The sequence below is a fragment of the Carcharodon carcharias genome, chromosome 23, assembly GCF_017639515.1.
Source record: "Carcharodon carcharias isolate sCarCar2 chromosome 23, sCarCar2.pri, whole genome shotgun sequence".
NCBI lineage: Eukaryota > Metazoa > Chordata > Chondrichthyes > Lamniformes > Lamnidae > Carcharodon > Carcharodon carcharias.
The window spans coordinates 18,848,517-18,872,869 of record NC_054489.1 but is presented as its reverse complement, the minus strand read 5'-3'; the positions used below and the strand labels follow the sequence as shown (position 1 = coordinate 18,872,869).

At 39.7% G+C, this 24,353-nt stretch overlaps 2 protein-coding genes across 4 annotated transcripts in view; one reads left to right on the top strand and one right to left on the bottom strand.

The window, feature by feature from the left end:
* Positions 1-1,802: 1,802 nt before the first annotated feature.
* rundc1 (RUN domain containing 1) lies at positions 1,803-16,437 on the bottom strand. Of its 2 annotated transcripts, XR_005941293.1 has the most exons (6): positions 16,000-16,437; positions 10,102-10,260; positions 8,393-8,591; positions 7,359-7,469; positions 5,662-6,694; positions 1,803-3,582 (listed from the first exon to the last, which is right to left on the bottom strand). XR_005941293.1 is itself a non-coding variant. In XM_041173366.1 (5 exons), the coding sequence occupies exons 1-5, from the start codon at positions 16,363-16,365 to the stop codon at positions 5,838-5,840; spliced, it is 1,692 nt and encodes a 563-aa protein (XP_041029300.1). In that variant the 5' UTR covers positions 16,366-16,437; the 3' UTR covers positions 1,803-5,837. The 2 variants fall into 2 exon arrangements, 1 of the variants encoding a protein (XP_041029300.1); XM_041173366.1 differs by having other exon boundaries at positions 1,803-6,694.
* A 7,500-nt stretch (positions 16,438-23,937) lies between these two features.
* LOC121269012 (ceramide synthase 5-like) overlaps positions 23,938-24,353 on the top strand; it is a 52,440-nt gene continuing 52,024 nt past the window's right edge. Inside the window, exon 1 of one of the 2 annotated variants that reach the window (XM_041173367.1) lies at positions 23,938-24,314. In XM_041173367.1, coding sequence (XP_041029301.1) covers positions 24,034-24,314 — 281 coding nt within the window. In that variant the 5' untranslated portion in view covers positions 23,938-24,033. The remainder of the gene's footprint in view (positions 24,315-24,353) is intronic. The other variant, XM_041173368.1, reaches the window with a different exon arrangement.

Here is a 24,353-nt window from a genome sequence, read left to right as displayed (position 1 = left end):
TCTGCAAAGGGATATAGCTAGGTTAAGTGAGTGAACAAAGATTTGGCGATTGGCACATAATATGGAAAAATGTGAACTTGTCCGCTTTGGCAGAAAGAGTAGAAAAGCAGCATATTATCTAAATTAAGACAGATTGCAGAACTCTGAGGTACAGAGGGATCTGTGTGCCCTGGTACATGAATCACAAAAACGTAGAAGTGATTAGGAAGGCAAATGGAATGTTGTCATTTATATCCCATTTCCCTTGTAATAAAAGTAGTGATGTTTTGCTATAATTCTCCAAGATATTGGCGAGACCACATCTAGAGTACTGTGTACAGTTTTGGTATCTTTTTAAATTCATTCATGGGATGTGGGTATTACTGGCTATGCCAGCATTTATTGCCCATTCCTAATTGCCCTTGAGTAAGTGGTGGTGAAGCTAACATAGAAGTTCAACAGGTAATAGAGAAGGTAAATGGAGCGTTGGCCTTTATTTCAAAGGGAATGGAGTATAAAAATAGGGAAGTCTTGCTGAAACTATACATGGTACTAGTCAGACCACACCTAGAATGCTTTGAACAATTTTGGTCCCCTTATCTAAGGAAAGCTATACTGGCATTGGAGGGGCTCCAGAGAAGGTTCACTGATTGATCCTAGGTATGGAGGGGTTTTCTTATGAGAGGTTGAGTAGGTTGGGCCTATACTCATTGGAATTTAGAAGAATGAGAGGTCACCTTATTGAAACATAAGATTCTTAGGGGGATTGACAGGGTCTAGAACCAGAGGGCATAATCTCAGAGTAAGGGGTTGCCTTTTCAAGACAGAGAGGAGGAGGAATTTCTTCTCTCAGAGGATAGGCAATCTGTGGAATTCTTTACCACAGAGGGCTATAGAGGCTGGGTCGTTAAGTATATTTAAGGCTGAGTTTGACAGATTTTTAATCAGTAAGGAAATCAAGGGTTATGGGGAAAAGGCAGTAAAGTGCAGTTGAGGATTATTGGATCAGCCATGATCTCACTGAATGACTGAGCAGACTCGATGGGCCAAATGGCCTGCTTCTGCTCCTAAGTCTTATGGTGAGCTGCCTTCTTGAACCACTGCAGTCCATTTAAGAAAGGATATAATTACATTAGTAGTTCAAAGAAGGTTCACTCAACTAATTTCTGGGATCAGGAGGTTAGTTTACAAGGAAAAGCTGGACAGGTAAAGCCTGCATCAATTGGAGTTTAGAAGAATGAGATGTGATCTTATTGAAACATGTAAGATCCTGAGGGGACATATAAACAAGGAGCAAAAGGCGGCCATTTGGCCCCTCGAGCCTGCTCTGCCATTTACCAAGATCATGGCTGATCTGATAGTAACCTGAAATCTGCATCTCACCTACCCCCGATAACCTATCACCCCCTTGCTTACCAAGAATCTATCCACCTCTGCCTTAAAAATATTCAAAGGCTCTGCCTCCACCATCCTTTTGGGAAAAGAGTTCCAAAGACTCATGACCCTCAAGTGAAAAAAATTTCACCTCATCTCAGTTTTAAATGGGCGACCCCTTATTTTTAAACAGTGACCCCTAGTTCCAGATTCTCCCACAAGAGGAAACATCCTCTCCACATCCACCCTGTGAGAACCCCTCAGGATCTTATATATTTTAATCAAATCACCTCACACTCTTCTAAACTCCAGCAGATACAAGCCTAGTCTGTCCAACCTTTCCTCATAAGACAACCCACCCATTCCAAGTATTAGTCAGGTAAACCTTCTCTGAACTGCTTCCAACACATTTGCATCCTTCCTTAAATAAGGTGACCAATACTGTACACAGTACTCCAGATGTGGTCTCATGAGTGCCCTATACAACTGAAGCATAACCTCCCTACTTTTGTATTCAATTCCCCTCACAATAAATTATAACATTCCATCAGCTTTCCTAATTACTTTGCTGCACCTGCAGACTAGCCTTTTGAGATTTTGACAGTTGCTACAGAGAGGTTCTTCCCCTTGTGGGAGAGACCAGAACTAGGGGACACAGTTCAAAAGTATGGGGTCTTCCATTTAAGACGGAGGTGAGAAGTTTCTTCTCAGAGGGTCATGAGTCTGTGGAACACTCTTCCCCAGAGAGAGAAGTGGAGGCAGAGTCATTGAACTTTTTTTTAAAGGCAGAAGTAGACAGATTCTTGACTAACAAAGGGAATCAAAAGGTTATGGGGGGTAGCTGGCAAGGAGTTGAGACGACAATCAGATCAGCTATGATCTTATCAAAGGGCACAGCAGGTCCGAATGGCCTAAACATGCCTATAATTGATATTTTTGTAACTATTAAATGAGGTAAATAGCAATTTAATGTTTTTGGTTTTTGGTGATATTGGTATTTGTCCAAACATATACCAAAACAGGCAGTTGAATGCTCTTTATTGCATCTCAACCAAAAGACAGCATTCCCTCATTCAGTAAATCACTGAAGTAAAAGTTTTGATTACTTATCAAGTCCTGGTGTGAGAAAAATATCGACTTAAAACAAATAACACAGATGTTCAAACAGTATGAGGTCACTGGAAGACCTCAATTGGTTTTAGCTGGAGAAAGTGCAAATTAAATCCCAAGACCCAAATTGAGCTGAAGTGCAGCAGAACAAGACTACCTCCTTTGGTGTCAGGTGGGACAAGGAGGAAGGGCCTGACACTAGATTGAGGCTGCATTCACTTTAGTTATGTGTTGCTGCAAAGGGAAACTACTTTCATTTCCAGATGACAAGAAATTGGTAAGCATGGTTAACAGGAGGAAGACTGCACCAAACTCAAAGATGTTAACAAACTTGCATAATGTCCACAAATGGCAAATGAATTTAAATATAGATAAGAGGGAGTTGATGCATTTTGGTGCAGGGAATTGGGGGCCACATTTTCATTGGAAAATAAGAATCTAAATGGGCCCAAGGCACAAAGCAATCTCAATATACAGATACACAAATCAGTTAAAGTAGCAATCAATGCAAGTTAAAGCCATAAAAAGTGCAAACAAAGCATCTGGGTTCATTTCTAGATGAACAGAATTCAAAAGCAGAGAAGGTATACTAAACTTGTACAGAACCTTGGTTTGATTACTTTAACAGTTCTGGTCTCCAGACTACAAAATAGGAGCTCTAGAAAAAGTGTTGAAAAGGTTTACAAGGATATACCAGAATTGAGGGGGTACAATTAGCAGGAAAGATTGATAATTGTACCCCCTTTTTACTCTCGAAAAGAGAAAAGACTGACAAGTGACTTGATGGAGCTTGTGAAAATTATGAAAGGTTCAGTAGGGTAGAGGTAGAAAAGATTTCTACTTCTCTAGAAGTACTTGTAGGGTAGTCCAAAACTAAGGGTACATTTATATATCAATGAGTTTTGAGAATTGAATTTTTGGTCTCTTAATAAAAAAAACAGAATGAGTTATAAATTGTCTCCTCTTAGTGACTCGGTTTCTTATGCTGCGAAAAAAAATGAAATTTTCCAGTAAATTCAATTAAGCTATACAGACTTTGCTGTTATCAATATTTCTTCCAAGCAGTGGCAACCAGATTCCATTTCTGACTCGATTATATACTGGGTTGGTCAGCTTTTTCTACGGAAAAGACAAAATAAATTAACAGCAGTTGTTTCTGAATGCTAAACATGATTACAAATTTAAAATAACCAATCAAACTAAATTTGAGATTTTTTTCAGTTTTGTTTTGCTTAGCTCTTTAACAAAATGAAAATCAAATTAATACATACAATTCAAGTAACCAAACATGCAAGATAAAAAACAGAATTCCTTTTTACTTAATAAGGCAAGAAAATAACTTGGAACCATGCGCAGAAATGGATATCTTTCTGTTCTTAAAATTTCTTTTAAAACAGAGATAGTGCTTACCAAGTAATTTTCAGATCAATATTACAAAAATGCTTTTTGCATTCCTAAGTTCTAATGTAGTGTGTACCCTAAATGTTCCAGAGGAATGAAACATTTATGTTGTATGCCTTGTTAAACAAATATGGTAACCAAGTACAATTATACAATGTTCGTTAATGACTAGACCTTCCTCCAAGCTTCTAGTATGGGTTCCATGAAGCATGAAGCTTAGAATATAGCATGAACTACATGTGTCCAAAATCAATTCATACTATTTTCAATGACTTCACAATAAAGTGATTAATTACTTACACTTAAATGGTCAAAACATGTACGGTTGCATGTTAATTTAATAGTGAAAAAAATGGGATTTTGGAAAGAAAAATTGGTAAACATTTTTCTTCCAATATGGTTCATATTCTATATACCACAGAGCAGTATTGGCCATATGCTGTACAACATTAAACAAGAATGACTTCTCAGAGTACACAACTAAGAAAAGGAGTGAGGAAAAGCAAGACAAAAAAAAAATGGAATTCCTGATTTTATATCAGGACATCACAATCACACTGAACATTACACCATAACTGAATATATTATATTTATGTATAAATTGTAAATAAATCTATATTTAATATTTGTAACCAAAACATTTTAGATAATTTCCTAATAGCATCCACATCCATTGCATTATATAGTTGGTTCTTGCTTATCCTCCAGAAATATCAGATCTGAAAGAAAATGACATTCCTCTAACCAAAACATAGGGCACATACAGTAGTGTATACAGGTCATACCCATTGCCCAGAAAATACAAAGCTATTATGCATGACAGAAACACAGACATATCACCAGGCACAATTGAGACACAGGCTACACAGCTTGGACGATGCTCTAATGCACAATGCCATGGAGTGTTAGAATGTGTGCAGCAATTCACCACTTTACGTTATCTAAGATGAAAGATCAAGCTCACAACTTGAAGCTACTTTCTGCCCACCCTGAACTGCGCTTTCATTCCTCCAAAAACTCTTGCACAGGCCCAAAGGTATGGTACCTGTCTACCTTCATTGGTCAAAACTGGTGTGTACAGGGAAACAATGAAAAAAAAGGTAAAAATAAAATTCAAAAGTCAAGGAGAAAAATGCTTTCTATCAAACTTACTAATAAAAGCTCTGGAACCTCAAGATTCTTTAACATTGGGGCGTCATTAAAAACAAAGTTTTGAGTTTGTACTGAGAAATGTGGAGTTAAGTTGCAGATCAGCCATGAGCTCAGTGAATGGCAGGACAAGCTCAAGAAGCTTATTGGCCTACTTTATTGCCTACAAAAAGCACTTATGCTTTTCAGCCAGGCTCCAACACTAATGACTTGGCTTACTATAGCAGAAACTACTCTGTCTAGCTGACGATTAGAAATTATGAAGGATCATGTGATCAAGGTAGTCAGTTCTAAGCTAGCTGTGAGTGTTTAGAGAAAACGAGGGGGAGAATAAAAAACCCAATAACTCCCTACAGTGTTTCTTTTATTGAAAGTGGATTTCAACCATCTACCTATAACAGATTTAAAGTTTTGCAATATACAGTAGTGTGCACTTCTTGTGAATGTCACATTTACTTCCTTTAACACTAATCATATCATGTATTGTTGATAACACTATTGTTAGAAAACAGCACATCCTATGTTTCAACATGAGCTGTGCAATGGCCAACTTTTCTTATTTTATAAATATTAAAATCCAGTCTTAAAATTTTTTTTTCTTTTACACAGTCACTAACAATTTTGATTTAAAATACAATTGTAACTGACCTTTGGGGAAAAAATGATCCAGTCATCAATTAGACATTCCTCAAACTTTCAGTCAAGGCTGTGATATTCAAACTAAGAGCAGCATAGGTTTAATTTGCAATGGATCTGAACATTTAAATCAATCTTTCATAGGACAAAATATAACATCTTGAGTAAAATATATTCATCAGGAAACACTAAAAAGCATCTTTGATATTTTTTAACTGTCGAACCGCAGTGTCGATTGGAAGGTTGAAGTGCAGGTTGCTAAGACGACTGAGTATGTTGAGCGTACTCTCAAACCCAGTAGAAGCCATGTAGCTCCATGGCTGGTAGTGACTCTGGATAAGCATCCCTGACTTACAAATCAGGTTTACCCAGGAAACCAAACGCTGCTCATTCAGTGCCATGCATATTAAGGCCTTAAATTCTGAATCTGCACTGCGCTTGTAACGGTCATGTTCGGTGAGCACAGTGTGGACTGCCGAAAGCAAACTTTGCTTAGGAGTTACAATTCCACTTCCAGTCATTGGCAAGGCAAACGATTGAGAGAGCTTGCGAGCAGGAGACTCTACAAAGGCTCTACCGTTTCTGGTATTGTAGTACTTCACAAAAAGTTGCCAGGGATGCATGATTTGTGGAGAGGTGGTGAACGAGGGAAGAAGGCACGCAATTGGTGCTAGGACCAAACTCATTCCTGGAGAGGAAGCAAACAAACCATGGCTCATCAGGTCTCTGAGAGCTATTGACAACTCTTTTCGTACAGCTGTTATAAGTTCATTCTTCCCAAGACAAAGGTCACGGCTGCTGACCACATGCTCGTCAGGCTGTTGATGACTCAATGCTAGCTGCTTTACTTTATCTACAGCACCCTCTAGTTTCAGTAGCAGTGGACTGTAGTCCTTGTCTGTTTCATTAGGCTGCCACAGTCCACGTGGGATCTGACCAGTAGCACATCCAAACTGACTAACAGCAAATATCTGCAATATTGCCAATGCTCTGCGGACAAGGTTTAACCCAGTCTCCCTCATCTTTCTGGTTGTTTCTTGATCCACTGTAAAACAACAGAAACATCAGTTTAGAAATATATATTTCCACCAACAGAAATTGGATAATATATGCATGTGTCTCCTCTTGTCACATTAACTCAATGTTTCATTGAATTAATTACCGCTGAAGTGCAGTGGCAACCACAATAGTCCTTTGTTCCAACAGATATTCTGTACTTGTATATAACTTATGGGTCCCAGAGAAACCCTTAGAATTTCCAGAGTTATTACTTTGTAAAGGTGAAAATATTTACTGATTTCTAAATAATTGTCATAAACATTAGATTTTACTTCCAAAATCAGGCTATTTAAATGTGCAGTTGTTTTTATCCATACAAATATTGGGGGGGGAAGGGGGGTGGGGAGGAAAGAAGAAAACTGTACATTAATGTAGTTAGTTAACAGGTTCTTTGACAATAATGTGTTGACAAAAGATAGATCACGCAATTATAGTTGAATAGTGCTGTTTTTCTCCATTTAAGACAAAAGGCCAACAATAACACTTTAGATAAGTTGTACTGATTACACTGTTGACTTTGGGGATATCATGTAATGTTCTATTTAAAACCTGAAGACTCTGGACAAAGGCAATGAAAAGATAACCATGAAAAGTATGACAAGAGCCCCTCACACCCAGAAATAAAATGCATCACAAAAATTAGACCTCACCATGATGGCTTCCACTTGACAATTTTGCACTTGGTGCTTTAGGCTCATTCACTCCATGCACAGTGCACGTACACCTTCCATTCTGAGGCTGTGGAGGGCTTCCAACTTCATCTGTGTAAAAGTGTAAAGACCACATTACTCTGGCAAAATCCTTATGGGGCCGCTTCAGAAAAGTTTGAGGCTTTTAAAACATTCCACTGTGTTGGAACATCTATATTGGTGAATTGACAGGGGAGAAAGCTCAAATTTTAATTCCAGGGATTTAAAGAAAATGAGTATATGAACAGGATTCATATTAATTTACGATCAGAATCAAAGTTACACATCACCTATCACTTATGACCTTTGAATCTCAGTCATGTGTTGACATGATCTATTAACCTAGAAAGAGCACCATCAGATTCCCCCTCCCAAACTCACCAAGTTAAACACACAGCAATATAAAATGCATAATGCTGAACAGAGTCCTTTTCTGGTTAATAGATTATAGGTTCTGATAATGCAGAGATGCCCTCTATACTTTCTGGGGGAAAAGAAAAGAACAAGTAGAGACATTTCACAATGGCAAATTCTCTGGTTGGTTGTATTTTTGACACAAATATTGGGGGAAGGGGTGGGGAGGAAAGAGAAAACTGTACATTAATGTAGAGTTAGGTAACAGGTCCTTTGGCAATAATGTGCTGACAAAAAATAGATCATTCAATTATAGTTGAATGGCGCTGTTTTCTCTATTTAAGACAAAAGGCCAACAGTAACACTTTAAATAAGTTGTACTGATTATGCTGTTGACTCTCATTTATCGCATAAGGGACCGCTGGAGATTTTTTTTTGGAGTGGTGGTGGGGTGGGATGTGATTGGGTGAAGGTGGTACGGAGTGGCGTTCCCTAAAATTGACTACTGTCAGACACTAATTCTTCTAAAGATTTTAGTTCCAATACTTTACATTTTTTAAAAAATAGGATAATTGATCTTATGATCAATGAGTCCAAAAAATGTCAGTCGCTATTGAGAACAGCACAATACTTCTACATACCTTGGAGAAAGTTGATGAACATTTCAAGGTCACAAATCTGTGTCTTAAGTTGCTCTACCAGCTGTTCCTTCACTCTTGCTGGATTCACAATTTGGGCAATTGCCGCATCGACGCGTTGTCGGAGTTCTTCTGGTGACAAATTGCTAAAGTCTTCATTTAGATTTACATCTAGCTTCTTAATCAGTTCATCTATGATTACCTAAAAAAGAGACATCCATCAACACACATTTCTTCTGTTATCCCTATCTTTCTATCATCTTTTTGGGTCCCCTGAATAACTTCCACTTAAAGGGGGCAGGCAAGTGTTTGGCTTCCAGAATTCTTCCACGTAACTGACCATTACAAAGTTTACCCTGATTATTCCAGCTCCTACGGGCTGAGACAAGTGGCCTGGGCCTCCTCTCCTTTCATCCCAATATATATCTGATATGTGGAAAATTGTGGCTGCAAACTGGTACCTTGCCAGTATAGAGCCCAACACCATGTGTCAGCCTAGGCTCAGTGACATTACTTCAGAAAGAAATTATATCAGAAAATTATGGGTCCAAGCCCCTTTCCAGAGACAAGTACATAATCTAGTTTGGCACTTTTGTACAGCACTGAGGGAATGCTGCACAGTCAGAAGTGTCATCTTTCAGATGAGATTTTAAACCTAGGTTCTGTATGCCTGTCAGGTGAATGTAAAAGATCCCAGAGGAACAGTGGAGTCCTCCTCCTATCTTAATCAGAATTTATCCCGCACTTAATGTCAGTAAAAAAGATGATCTGGTTGTTTATTTCATTTCTGTTTGTAATAGTTTGTTGTGCACAAATTGGCTACTATGCTTTCTACGTTACTTTTGAAGTGCAATCATTGTTGTATTTCATTAGCTGTAAAGCTCTGTGGAATATCCTTAAGTGAAAGGCACTATATAAATACAAGTGTTTTTTTTAGCTGATGTTACTTAGGAATATAGACTCAGGTAGGTCATTCAGCTCTCCAAACCTAGTGTGCTAATTAGATCATTTCTCTATTTACCCACTTTGGTGCCATAACCCTATATAACAAAATCTCAGTTTTGAAATGTTCAAATGAGCTAGTCTTAACAGCTGTTTAAAAAATTATTTCCTGGGATGTGGGTGTCACTGACTAGGCCAGTGTTTATTGCCTTGTTCAGAGAGCATTTAAGAGTCAACCACATCGATGTGAGTCTGGAGTCACATGTAGGCCAGATCAGGTAAGGATGACAGATTTCCTTCCCTAAAGGACATTAGGGAACAAGATTTTTAATTAATTCATTAATTTATTAAACAACAATCGGCAATGGTTTTGTGGTCATTACAGACTTCTAATTCCAGATTTTTTTTTTTAATTCAAATTCCACCATCTGCATAGTGAGATTCAAACCCGGGTCCCCAGAACATTATTCTGGGTCTCTGGAATACTAGTCCAGTGACAATACCACTATACCATCACATCCCTTTGGAGGAGGTAGTTACAGTTTTCCACTACCCTGGTAGTTTAACTAGTTGAAGCACATTAAATACCCTTTACATTATTTGCTGGTTATCTTACGCTTAGGAAGGTCCAAGTCCACTTTGAGGCTGTTGAAATCTTAGTACAGTTATTGTTGGTTGATTTTGCCTCTAGATTAAATTGATCATGAATGAAATGAGTAAGTATGTCTGCAGTACATTATGATTTAATTGTACTTGGTTACAAGCCTTACCCGCTGGCGTTCTAGGACTATTGACTGGGGGAGGGATTCATAGCTGCCCTCCTGGTAAGCAAATGTCTCCAAGTCATCCAGCTGCGTCTTTAGCTGTATGATCAGCTCCCTCTGTTGCTGCCGCTGGGCCTCAAGTCGTTCAAGTTTCTCCCTTTCACTCTGAGAAGCAAACAAAGAAACAAAAATCAAACTGACCTCTTCAGTGTGTTTTCAAATAGACATGAAAAAATAAATACACAATTGTGGGCTCTATCCAAACTGTTTAAGCATTGGGAAAACTGTTGGTTTACTGTTCATAAGCAAATATATATTCATAGATTGCACAGAAACCAAAGAAATTGTTTGGAAATGTAACTTTTCACTTAATCAAAAAGAACCCCAGAAAGTTTGAATACTGACTCTGAATTAGATTAAATGAACCAAGCTGGAAAACACAATGAAAGTTAACAAAACAATACATGCAGTTATATCCTACAGGGAAAACTTAATAAATACAAGCTTTTGGGACAGGAAAAAGCAATAATCTAAAGCAATAGTAAAGTTATCACAATTAATGCACTCCAGCTGATAACAGATCTGTTGCACTTAACCCTTTCTATGCTGAATATTCTGATAGCTTTAAAAATATCAATTTAATTTTTTTATCTAAGCATTTATGAACATCCTCCCTAATTTTGCAATTTTAAAATATGGAATACAGTAAACTAGAAATAATGGACAAGACTGCTACTCCAACCCCTGTTCAAATTAGCCCTCCCCCTGCTCCTCTCCAATTCCATGCTGGGATAAATCTGCTCTACTCCAATTTTATGCTCGCATAGTTGTTACGCTCCTTCATTCAACTTCACACTGGCATACAACTGTCCTTACTCCTTCACTCTCCCACCCACAATGTGGCACTTTGTTCCTCTCTGTGAATTAACCAATCCACCTTCTATTTGCTGTCACTAACCCTCTTTCAGTCCTGATTCTACGGACATTGGCCACTGAACACCATCTGACCCCAATGATGACTTCAAGCATGGTACATTTTTCTCTAGCACATGGCACCACATCCACTCATCCCTGTACCCAGCAGGTTGAGGCCCATACATGGGAAACCAAAGTAGGAGTATACCCCTAATCCCCACATATCCAATATACGGCACTCTGACTGCAGCACTGCACTTCCTAGCTGTGCCTGCTGCAAATCTCAACAGTACGAGCCCCGAGACAACGCCCCAACTGATGCTGCCTTGGCCCCAAGTCCAGTCATCACCACCCCACCCCCAGTGCAGTCTGTAACATAACACTAATGGATCCTGCTGTATCCTCCCTCACATTTTGAAATAGAACAGTCGAATTACCCTGCTCCTGCACCCCAGTATCAATCTGGCAGATTGTTTCAGACAAAAAACCCCGCAGACTGTAGAAGGGAAGGAGTTCAAAAGCTTAGAGGTCTCAACGGAACAAGAGTGAAATATAATTAACTTAAAACTTATCTGACTTAACATCAAGAGTCCCAGTACATGCTCATGCAGGCAAGCAACTTCACATTTACAGCTATGTGTTTAAGATATTCAAAGACCAAATGTACGTGGTTCCTGAGCCATGCACATTGTAGTCTACTACCTGTGAATCATGGTTGGTTGGTTCAAATTCAGTTAATTCAGTGTTTTTGGCACTAAATTTTACATAGAGCAAAACAAAACATGGGACACGCATGTTGAGTGAAGGTGGATGCTGGGATATATCTTAAAAACTTATTAAAAATCTAGTATTTTAAAGACTAAATAAAATATTCCACAGATATAAAATAACTCTTTCTGGGCCAAATCTGTTGTTTAGTAATGGTTATTACTCAGTTGGCCATTAAAGACCCCATTACACCTGATTGCACAGCAATGGGAGAGCAGAAAAGGGGAAGCTCTCACCACATGAACAATTTTGCTGGTTCTGGGAGGAGGGATCCAAGCAGCATAGTTGACATGGCAAGTACTTCTCCTGTTCACTCTCATGAACACAGAGCTCGCTATCAAACAGCTCTGCATAATCTAGGCTCATGTTACTTAATTCAATTTTTAGTGCGAAAAGCGACCCAGTAATCTATGTTTACAAAATTTTCAATTGTTAAGCAAAAAAATTCAACTTTGAATATAAACTTACCAAACCTTCCTGTGTTAGGCAGTATCAATAAAAAAATGATTAGATTCATTAGATATATTACAATTAATTTCTTGCGAACTTCAGGTGTTTCTTAGTTAGTAAACTGTGTAAACCTGCTTCTTTGAATTTTACATTCCAGTTTATTTATCAAACTATGCTACTTGGGTAAAATTTTCAATATTGGCTGGTTGCTGGTATTCTCTACTGGGATTAAACAGCAGCAATCCTAAAGAATAATTTTTGAAATATATTGCATCTCTCATTGTAGTGCTTGCTTTTCTTTGATCCAAAGAACATTGTAATTTATGACTTGGACTGCCATATTTTAAAAATATTTCGCATTAAAATTATAATGCAATGCATCATGATTTTGTAAAAGGCCCAATATAAAATATCATAGCCATTTAAAAATTTAAAATGTGAGAATGAAAAATTTGTAGATCTACGTCATGTCTGAGATAATTTTTTGGATATAGCTTATGATACTACCCTGAATATCACACGTATCATATATAGCAGCAATTCCACTAAAGCAGACAGGTTGGATAGCTCTTGGTATTGAGGACAAAGCTGGCTAATGGAAAATCAGTCATTCGTCTGCTTTAGAAATCGTAAAAGGACATCACTACGGTTGACCGGGGTGTGTGGGGTGGGGGTGGTGGGGTTTGGGGGGGGGGGGGGGGGGGGGGGGGGGGGGGGGGTAGTAGTAGAGAGAGAGAGATGAATAAAGAGCACAGCCAGCAAAACAGAAAAGAAACTTGTTAATACTCTTCAGGACTTTGTTAAAATGTTGAAATCCAAGTACAGACCTGAAATGCCATAACCTGCCTTTTCTTTTTACAGATGCCAAGTGATAGTGTATATTTCCACTTTTTCCATTTGAGAGATTTCCATTCTTTTCAGCTTCTCCTTTTTAATGTAGGTTTTTGCTTCAAACATCCAGTAACAGCAAGATTCTGAATATTTGATTTGCATTTACAATTTTAATAAATTTACTTGCACAATGCAAATAAACATTCAAAATACATTTGTTTTCCCCAAGTTTAATGCTCCAACAATGGTTAAAAGATTAACTTTGATTATCTTGCTGATATCTTATACATTCTAAACTACTTGGATCCAACCATTCAGAAAATGCAATAGCAAGTATGTTATGGTATAGGACACTAGCCTCAGGAACTCCTGCAGCCATGCCCTGGGACTGAGATGATTAGCTTCCAACAAGCACAATCCTCTTCCATTGGCTGATTTCTTATCTAGCACAAAGGAAGATGGCTGCAGTTGTTGGAGGTCAATCATTTCAGTCACAGAACATGGTTGATGGAGCTCCTCAGGGTAGTGTCCTATACCATACCATCTTCAGCTGCTTCATCAATGACATTACCTCCATTATAAGATCAGAAGTGGGGATGTTTGTGGGGAATCCCCCACTATCAACATCATGGGGGTTACCATTGACCAGAAACTGAACAGGAACAGCCTTATAAACAATGTGGCTACATGGGCAGGTTAGAGGCTGGGAATTCTGCAGCAAGTAACTTACCTCCTGACTCCCCAAAACCTGTCCACCATCTACAAGACACAAATCAGGAGTGTGATGGAATACTCTCCAGTTGCCTGGATGAGTGCAGCTCCTACAACACAAGGGGTGGGATTTTATGGTCCCGAAGTCAATGTAAAATTCTGCCCTAGAAGCTTGACACCATTCAGGACAAAGCAACCTGCTTGATTGGCACCCCATCCACCACCTTAAACATTCACTCCCTCCACCACTTAAGCACACAATGCACTGCAGCAACTCACCAAACCACGTTCAACAGCACCTTCCAAACCCGCAAACACTATCACCTAGGGCAAGAGCAGCAGATGCATGGGAACGCCGCCATCTGCAAGTTCCCCTCCAAGTCATAAACCACTACAATGGCTGCACCAACAACTGCCATTCCTTCACTGGTCAAAATCCTGGAACTCCCTTCCTAACAGCACTGTGGGTGCATCTACACCACTTGGACCACAGCGGTTCAAGGTGGCAGCTTACCACCATCTTCTTAAGGGCAATTAAGGATGGGCAGCAAATGCTGGCCTAGCCAACAATGCCTACATCCTGTGAAATAAAAAAAACATTTAGAATTCCAATCAGTGCAACTTCACATCCAGTACTGAAGTGTTTTGAAAAATAAAGTTTAATTGCTCAGGAAAAAGGATTGTGCATGTCATAAAGGCAATGTGGGTTTATTTAGGATCATTTAATGCAGTCTCTCAATTATGGTGTATCTTTCTTTAAAATCTTCAACATCCAAATTGCACAGGTAGCACCCAGATTATTTCAAACTTTGAAATACAGTACATCTGTACAAACACAACTTGCTTGCCATTGTAATAATTAAGTGTCAATATGCTGAATACACATAATACAATCTGAGGTAGGACAGTCACATGTTAACATCTGTTCAGCATGCGAATAAAAAATACATTCTGCAGTTAACATTTTTTTAAAAATGCTAATGAGTATTCAGGGGCTCACTGGTCTATTAACAAGCTGTATCACAGATTTCTAAGGTGCTAGTCAAGAACCACTCTTGACATATTTTGGATTAACAGGGTCATCAATAAGAGCCCCAGTCATGGCTTAATCACTTCCCATTATGGAGAAATTGTTCAGGTGACTTGAAGATATTGAGTATTTTTGAAGCAGTGTTAGCAGAGTCACCTGCCAACCTTTCCACTAGGGAATATATTGCACTTGGGGAACCTAATGGTGGGGGGAGAGAATAATTGGAAAATAATATCGTGACAATAGCATATAATGTGCTTTCCAATAGAAGTATTATATTTTGAATGCAACAGTTTTCATACATTCTTGTAACTTCCACAGAACTATAAGTGGTCACATGAATAATAGCAACAATTCTGCTAAATTAATGAATTGTACCAAAAAAATAATTTTGGACAAATTCCTCAAATAAATGTGTGCTGCAGTATTTGCACAATACTTTTGACATACAGACACAAAATTAAGTTAGGTCACTCTTATAGCATCAGTAGATTCTTCCGTACATTAGTAAAGTCCATCCAATTATTCAGAACCACCACTGATGTACAAGTGGTAATGACAGCTAATTTTACACATGAAACTGGTGACAGGTAATAGAATAGCTAGTTGACTACAGAACTTTATACAGGAGAATTCTGATACATTGAACGCATATCATATAGCCAGATTAGGTTTATATAATCAGGTAGTGCCTCTGAAATTCAATCCACTACAATGACCAATAGGTATTTGATACAGATTAAAATCTCAATAGTCTAGCTAGAAAAGGGGCTGACAGTGAAGGCTAACAAAAGTAATTAAAAATGAATTGCACCTTTGATTGCAGCAAGTTTTCAATTATGAACGTGCAATTAGAATTAGGTCAGTTTGACAGATTTGGGCATTTTCAACGTGCTCACTCTCAAATTACAAATTGGCAAATAGTAGGTGGGGAGAATGGAACATATTCTTGCCATAGTGGCGAAAAGTGGAAGGGCACCCAGCAGACGGGTTTCATCACCTCAGATTTGTCATTAGTTTGTTGTGCATCGTGTTATACCGAACTTCCCAATAGTTTTTCATAGGGAAAAAGTTGGGCTTTTTTTCAAAAGCAAATTAGTTGCATTTAAATTTGAGCAGACGTTATTAAAAGGTAGATTTTTTGGATCAAGCTCCTGCGGTACGTTTTGGTGAAACAGGTGTCCCGGGTACTTCCTTACCGCATTGTCCAGCTGCTGCCCGTCCAGAGCCCGGGTCACGAAAGGTTGCGGGCAGCCTTTGAAGGCGAAATCCTCCAGCTCCTTCAGCAGCCGCTCCTTCTCGTCGCTCTGAGCGTTGACAATCTGCTTGAGGCGGAACTGGACCTGGGCGAAGTGCGAAGTGAGGGCGAGCAGCGACGAGTTCAGCAGCTCCTGCTCGCTCTCCAGCCGCTGCATCTTCTCCGCCATCACCGTCACCACCCCGCTGCCCAGACCTGCCTCGGGCGGCCCGGCCCTCTCCATCTCCTCGGGGCTCGCCACGGCCCCCACGGGGGCCCAGCGCTCCCCGGCCAGCCTCTCGGAATCTGACAGGGACACGTCGTCCATCCTGTGCCGGTCGCGATCGGCGGGTCTCTTTTCCCCCCCCACCCCCACCTTTTCAAACCGATCAGTGCTCGGCCGCCATCTTGTGGGAATAACGCGACTGACGTGACGTGATGACGTCACCCCCGTGACGTCGAGCCGTTTTATCACCTCGATGACGTCACCGAGCAGCCACCAGGTAAGTGCAGGTGGGCAAGACCATTTGACCTCTCTGGTTAATCTATTCTTAATGACCGTAAGCCCCATCCCACCTCCCCATTTAATCAACTCTGAAGAAGGGTCATCCAGACTGGAAATGTTAACTCTTGTTTCTCATTCCACAGATGCTGTCAGACCTGTTGAATTTTTCCAGCATTTTCTGTTTTTGTTCCCCGTTTAATAAACCAGTTGCATTCCGCCACCACCCCCCGCCCCCCCCCCCCCCCCCCCCCCCCACATCGAAAAGATATCACCTCCAACAATTCTCTCAGTACAATACTGGTGCGCCAGTCTAGATTGTTACACTCATGGTCTGAAGTGGGACTTGAACTGCAGGTCTTAGAGGCCAGTGCTACCATCTGAGCTACAGCTGACAAAAGTCATATTGAACTTGAAACATTAACTCTGCTTCACTCTCCACAGATGCTGCTAGACCTGTCAAGTTTTTCCAGCACTTTCTGTTTTTATTTCAGTTCTCCATCACACACTGTATTTTGTTTATATGCTTGTATTTGTTTTATAATGACTGCCTCCACAGACTCACTCTAAGACTCCATTAAATTCTGACCACTCGCCACAGAATTGTTACAGCACAGAAGGAGGCCATTCAGCTCATCATGTCTGCACCAGCTCTCCAAATGAGCATTTAGTGCCATCCTCCTGTCTTCTACCCATAACCCTATGGATTGTTTCTTTTCAAATAATCTAATTCTCTCTTGAATGCCTCAATTGAACCTGCCTCCATCTTTAGACAAGTTGAATGAGTGGGCAAATTCATGGTAGATGCAGTATAACGTGGATAAACGTGAAGTTATCCGATTTGGTAGGAAAAACAGAATGGTAGAGTATTATCTAAAGGTGATAGATTGGCAAATGGTGATATATAATGTACAATGGTGGGTGTCCTTGTACACAAATCACTGAAAGCAAGCATGCAGATGCAGCAAGCAGTTAAAAAGGCAAATAGTATGCTGGCCTTCATTGTGAGAGGATTTGAATACAGGAGCAAGGATGTCTTATTCAGCTATACAGGGCCTTGGTGAGACCACACCTGGAGTATTGTGCAGTTTTGGTGGTCTTACCTAAAAAAGGATGTACTTGCCATAGAGGGAATGTAGCGAAGGTTCACCAAATGATTCCTGGGATGGCAGAGTTGTCGTATGAGGATACATTGAGCTGACTTGGCTTGTATTCACTGGAGTTTAGAAGAATGAGAGGGGATCTCATTGAAACGTGTAAAATTATGATAGAGCTGGACAGACAGGATGCAGGGATGATGTTTCCTCTGGCTGGAGGTTCTAGAACAAAGGGTCACAATCTCAGATATTGGGTAGGCCATTTAGGACTGAGATGAGGAGAAACTTCTTCATTCAGAGGGTGGTGAACCTGTGAAATTCTCTACCACTGAGGGCTGTGGAGGCCAAGTCACTGAATATATTTAAGAAGGAAATAGATAGATTCCTAGACTCTAAAGTCATCAAAGGGTAAGGGGAGAGAGCAGGAGTTTGGCGTTGAGATAGAGGATCAGCCAAGATCATATTGAATGGCGGAGCAGACTTGAAGGGCCGAAAGGACTACTCCTATTTTTCTATGTTTCACTCTCAGGTTCACATTCCAGATCTTAACCGCTTGCTGCATGGAGAAGTTTCTCCTCATGTCTCCATTGTTTCTTTTGCCAATTACCTTGAATCTATGCCCTCTCATTCTTCATTCTTTCATGAATGGGAACAGATTCTCCCTATCTGCTCTGTCCAGACCCCTCATGATTTTGAATACCTCGATCAAGTCTCCTCTCAACCTTCTTTTCTCCAAGGAATTGAGTCCCAACTTCACCAATCTTACTTCATAACTGAATCCCTCATCTCTGGAGCCATTCTCATAAACCTCCTCTGCACGCTCTCCAATGCCTTCACACCCTTTTAAATATGGCACCCAGACTTGTACCTGAGTGTCTTATACAAGTTAAACATAACCTCCTTGCTCTTGTACTTTATGCCCCTATTAATAAAGCCAGGATACTGCATGCTTTATTAACTGCTCTCTCAACCTGCCACCTTTAATGATCTATGTCCTTATACACCCAGGTCCCTCTGTCCAGAATTATAGTTTCTAGAAGTTTCCCCACCACCAAAATTAAACTGACTGGTCTGTTTGGCTAATATCACAAATTACATCCATATAGTGCCTTTAGTCACAACTTGTCCCAAGGCAGATCGCAGGAGCGTTATCAAGAAAAGCTCAATGCTGCATCTTGAAATTAGGGCATGTCACCCAAACCTTGGCCAAATTTGTAGGATATAAAGAGTGCTTCTGCATTGATTGTGTCGATATCACAGACTAATGTCCTTATTCCACCAATACTTATGAGTATGGTTACTGTTTACTGAGCCAGACATCAGCCACTGACATGGTAGTCATTATATTGCTTTAAAGGAGGGGAGAGACAGGCCAACTGGCAGGGAGGGTTAGGGAAGACATTTTAGTGGTTAGCACCTAGACAGCTGAAGGCAGCCTGCCAACAGTAGAATAAAGAAAATAAGGGCAGTGCAATAGGCCAGAATATGAGGAGTGCAGGGATCCAAGGTAATTGGAAGGCTAGACGCTGACCTTGGGAGCATTGGAAGAGTTGAATCTAGAGGTAACAAAGATATGGATGAACCTTCAGCAGCAGATGGGCTGAGGCAAGAGCAGAGATGGACATTGTTATTGAGATGAAAATAGGCAGCCTTGATGATGGAGAGTATATATGGGTCAGCAGCTCAGCAAAGGGTCAAATTGGACACTAGCATTGTGAACAGGTTGGGATTGGTTCAACCTGCTCCATAAGGTATTGTGACTGAGTTCTTCTGTGCATGTACTAAAACATTGCACATGTACAGGGTGATGGAGTTGGTGGCTAGAGAACAAAGTTTGTGGCAGGGACCGAAGACAATGACTTCACTCTTCCCAATATTTAATTGGAGGGAATTTCTGCTCATCTAATATTGGATGTTAGACAAACAGTGTGACTAATCAGAGGCAGGTAGAGGCATCAGGAGATGTGGTGGTGAATTGAGCTGGGTATTGTTAGCATACATCTGAACCTTGACATGTTTTGGATGGTGTCATGGAGGGACAGCTTGTGAATGAGAAAAAAGTAGGAGAGGGGTAAGGATAGATCCAGGGAGGATTCCAGAGATAATGGCATGGGAGCAAGAAGAGAAGCCATTGCAAGAAATGTTCTGGCGACAACTGGATAAATAGGAATGGAACCAGGTGAAGGCATTCCCACCCAGCTGAACAATAAAGGAGAGGTGTTGTGGCCCGCCAGGTAAAAGTCTGCAGACAGGTCAAGAATAGGAGGGATAATTTACCACAATCCTACTAGTCTTATCTTTTTTCCTATTAAATTTAAAACTGTAATCAGTAAATCTTCTGGATTTATCTTGTCTTTACCATTTACAAACTTGTCCACCTCTCACTCCTGTACTCTCTGACCTACAATGTCTTGATTTTAAAATTCTTATCCTTGTTTTCAAATCCTCCCTGGCCTCACCCCTTCATATTCCTGTGTTCTTCTCCAGTCTCACAACTCTTTGAAATATCTACAATTGTGCATCCCTGATTTTAATTGCTTCAAGTGGCTATGCCTTCAGTTGCCTAGGCCCAAGGTTCTGAAATACCCTCCTTACACCTCTCTACCTCATTTTCCTCTTTGAAGACACGCCTTAAAACCTACTGCTTTGACCAAGCTTTTGGTCATCTTATCTTATGTCTGCTTATGTGGCTTGGTGTCGTACTTCATTTTATAATAAAGCACCTTGGGATGTTTTATAACATTAAAGGTGCTATATTAATATTTGTTGGAGAGCCACATTTCTACAGTCTTTACTCATAATGGGGATTAATATTTGGGGTTATCTTTGTGGTTCTTCTTTGCATCATCTCCAGTTTGATGAAGGAGTAGGGATGTGCCCTTGTACAGGGAGGCATAAGTTTCTTAGAGATTTACAAAGCTCCTTTCCCTGTTTTCTATAGCAAGATTATGTGATCACAGGAAAGCAGCAAACCAATTCTGTTGTTACGCAATATCCACTCACAAACAATTAATAGCAAAGTCCCTTGAGAGCAATCAGGTATGGAAATCATGACTAATTTGTTTTCTCTTTACAAGCCCAAGGATGCAGAGGCCAACCTGTAGTCATCACAGTTCAGAGATCAAACTTGGTATTCTCCAGGATTGTTTACTTGAAAGATTTGCATTTATATAGCACCCTTCAGAATACCCCATTACACTTTACAGCCAATTATCTTTGAAGTGCAGTTACTGTTGTAATACAGAAAATGCAACAGCCAACTTGCACACAACCCACAAAGAGCAATATGATAACAGATAATCTGTTTTAGTTACATTACAATATAATAAATATTATCCAGGACATCAGCAAGAATTCCCCTGCACTTCTTTAAAATAGTGCCATTGGATCTTTTACATCTACCTGAAAGGGCAGACAGGATCTTTGTTTAATGTTTCATCTGAAGGACAGCACCTCTAACATGGCAGCTTTCTCTCAGTTCCACACTGGAGTGTCAGCCTAGGTTTTGTGTTCAAGTCTTTAGAATGGGTCTTGAACCCACAGCTTTCTGGCTCAGGAGTGAGAGCTCTAACTCTGGGCCACTATTCTTGTACTGTTGACTCCATTTTTGAATGTGACAATCTGCATAAGTTTAAGTTTTTGTTGGTTTTACAATCTGAAATGAGCATTGTTCAGATTATGTCACTCAATAATTTATCCTTTTTTAAAAAATCCTATTAATTGTTTGTAGCACTGTTCACATGGTGGGAAAACAACTGATCTGGAATTGGTTGAATCTGTTCCATAATGTATTGTGGCTCAGTTCTTTTGCACATGTGCGATAACATTGCACATGTACAGAGGAGGTGTTTTCCAAACCCCAGCCAATATTTGGACATTTTATTTGGTGCGTTGTGTGTTATTTTGGAGGTTACCATAATTCTGCCTTTTAAGTTGAAAAGGTTCACTGATATTTTAGTTATGAAAATAGAGTAACTTTATAGAGCAAAATTAAAACAAATGTATCAAGGGTCACTGCTAATGAACAGGGAAATGTAAAAAAAAAGTTGAACATTTGTCCACTGTTACAATCAGCAGATTTTTTTACTGTTTGGTCTATTTTCTTGCTCTGGGAATAAAATATGCTAAAACGTTTCATTAATAAAGTGACAAAACATGAGTTGTATGAACAAGCATGTAGAGTAGAACCTTGTACTTTTAGATGGACCTGACTAGCTCTCGTCTGGGTTTGCAATCTATTATACTCTATTCAAGTGGGATAGGACTTGGCACATTCCAAGGTCCAGGATCTCATGCTGAGAGATGTACTATAGCTTGAACCAGCTACTGCAAAGTCTCTGTGGGGAAAGGCCTACCACCATTGGAAACCAAGGGCTGGAAACCATGTAAAACCCCTTGGTCTATATGTCTAGTACCAAATAAATATTGTAAATATATCTAACCTGTAATTGTAAGTGCACCTCAGAGTGCCACATACTGTATTGAAAGAAATTGTTTGATTTTGCACTTTAATGTTAAATTGGAGCACTTATATAATGCACTTTTAAAATTTCAGAAATAAAATATATTTTTGGAAAAATTTATTATAGCCTTCATTACTCCTCACATTTTACCATGACATTGATTGCTCCAAAATGGACTAATGTATGAGCCCTCTCCTTAGTTACCACATAATAACATAGACATCACCTAAAAGTACCCAAACAAACCTACAATAAATTACAGAACATAATCAGGCACTATGACTCATACACAAATAAGCCAATGGTTCACAGAATGCTGTAGTAAAATCCTAAATGAGAAACAGTGTCATTTGCTTAAATTAAATAAAATCCACCACCACTTCTTTCCAAACTCTGGAAATTCTACAAGTGTAATGGCATAAATACTCAATAAAGCCAATTAATTTTTCTTGCCAAGTACCATATTCCTTATCTCAAAAACCAACTACAAGTACTTCTTTCTGTATTCTTTCATGGGATGTGGGCATTGCTAAATAGGCCAACATTTGTCACCCATCCCTAATTGCCCTTGAACTGAATGGCTTATTAGGCCATTTCAGAAGGACAGCTAAGAGTCAACCACATTGCTGTGGATCTGGAGTCACATATAAACCTGATCAGGTAAGGATATTAGTGAGCCAGAGATGGGTTTTTACAACAATCAATGATAGATTCATGGTCCCCATTACTGAGAATAGCTTGATTTTCCAGTTTTATTAATTGTTTAAACTCCACCAGCTGTCATGGTGTCCCCAGGAGCATTAGCCTGGGATGGTCTACTAGTCCAGTGACATCACCAACTACACCACCCTCTTCGCCGAGGTAATAATCACAGTATAATAGCTGGGCAGTTTGTTTGAAGGGAAGTTTGAAAGTTGCATTTTAGCAGCTTCTTTGTAGGCAACTGAACACAACTGTGGCAACTGCAGTTTTCAGAAACCATCAGCCCATCTTGAACATTTCTTCCCAAGTTTGTGCACAAATAGTGGGAAAATGAGTTAACTGTCTTCAGTACCACCTTTAACTGATTTGATTGATTTGAGTTTTCCATTGTGCTTTCCAACTGATTTAGTTCAGTTAATCAGCTGAGAGCTCCAAACCCTAATGAAAAGGTTGATTATTTTAAAAAAAAAAATGAACGGATGACAGGCGGATAATTCACAAACAAGAGAGATATTCTGTTCATCTTGTGTCTTATTTTAACTTTACAATTGTGCTCAGGGCTTAAAAATGGCTTCTTTTCCTGTAATGTCTGCTTGACTTAATTGTTCCCAAGTAATGTTTTGCACATTTTTATTAAACGCTTTTGTGGAAAATCGTCCAAACATATTTATAACATAGTAGGATTGGTCCAATTAAAAAAAAAAATAAAATCGAGTTCGAAATCACCATATTTAAAACAGACTCTTTTACGTTGCTTCAAAACATTGTTTGAGCAGCTGAGAATTTACTGGGCCTGGTGAGTGTATCCTTCTCATTGCGAAAAGGAGTGGTGCTTCCGTGTTTTTGAATGTCAAGAGGTTTGTTGCAGCTTCAATCTTGTGTATGTTAATTCAGAACCCTCCTACCAGCGGTTTCAGTACCTCCTCTATTATGTCATTTGGGGGAAAATAACTATTTTTGAATCAACACAAAAGTGTTCAATTTTTGAAGAGTTTTAATACTGTGAACAAAAAAAGGAATTAATTTCGACAAACGCTGCTTTGCACACACAATGAACGCATCTTACCTGCTTGATTATTTTAATGTTATCTAACTTTGTAGATGGTTATCTAAACTGCCTTCTCTCGTATAGGTTGTATTACTTTAATTTAAGAGAAGTAGGGTCGTAGAGTCTTTTCACATAACATGGAGCGCTGGTTTGTGGAACTCGAGGCAGGAATTTGTTTTCGAATATGTTTAACCAATCGATGAGACAGAACGGCAGGGGTCACGTTCGCTGCAAGGCTGTCTTGCAGTCTGCTGTGGATTTGGCAGCTCCGATGATGGAGGGCAGCGCTTGGCTGCCGCTGTGGCTTTCCATTTCGGTCTGGGACGAGAGCTTCTGGCTTCCCCACAACGTCAGCAGGGCACAGCTGGAAGATTCGCAGAACCCGGTCTACCCCCGGCTCAAAGATCTGTACTTTATTCTGCCCTGGACCTGGGCGATCTACGTGTTGAGGCTGCTCTTTGAAAGGTACAGGGGAGAAGAGGGGGGAAAAATCCACCCACGAGA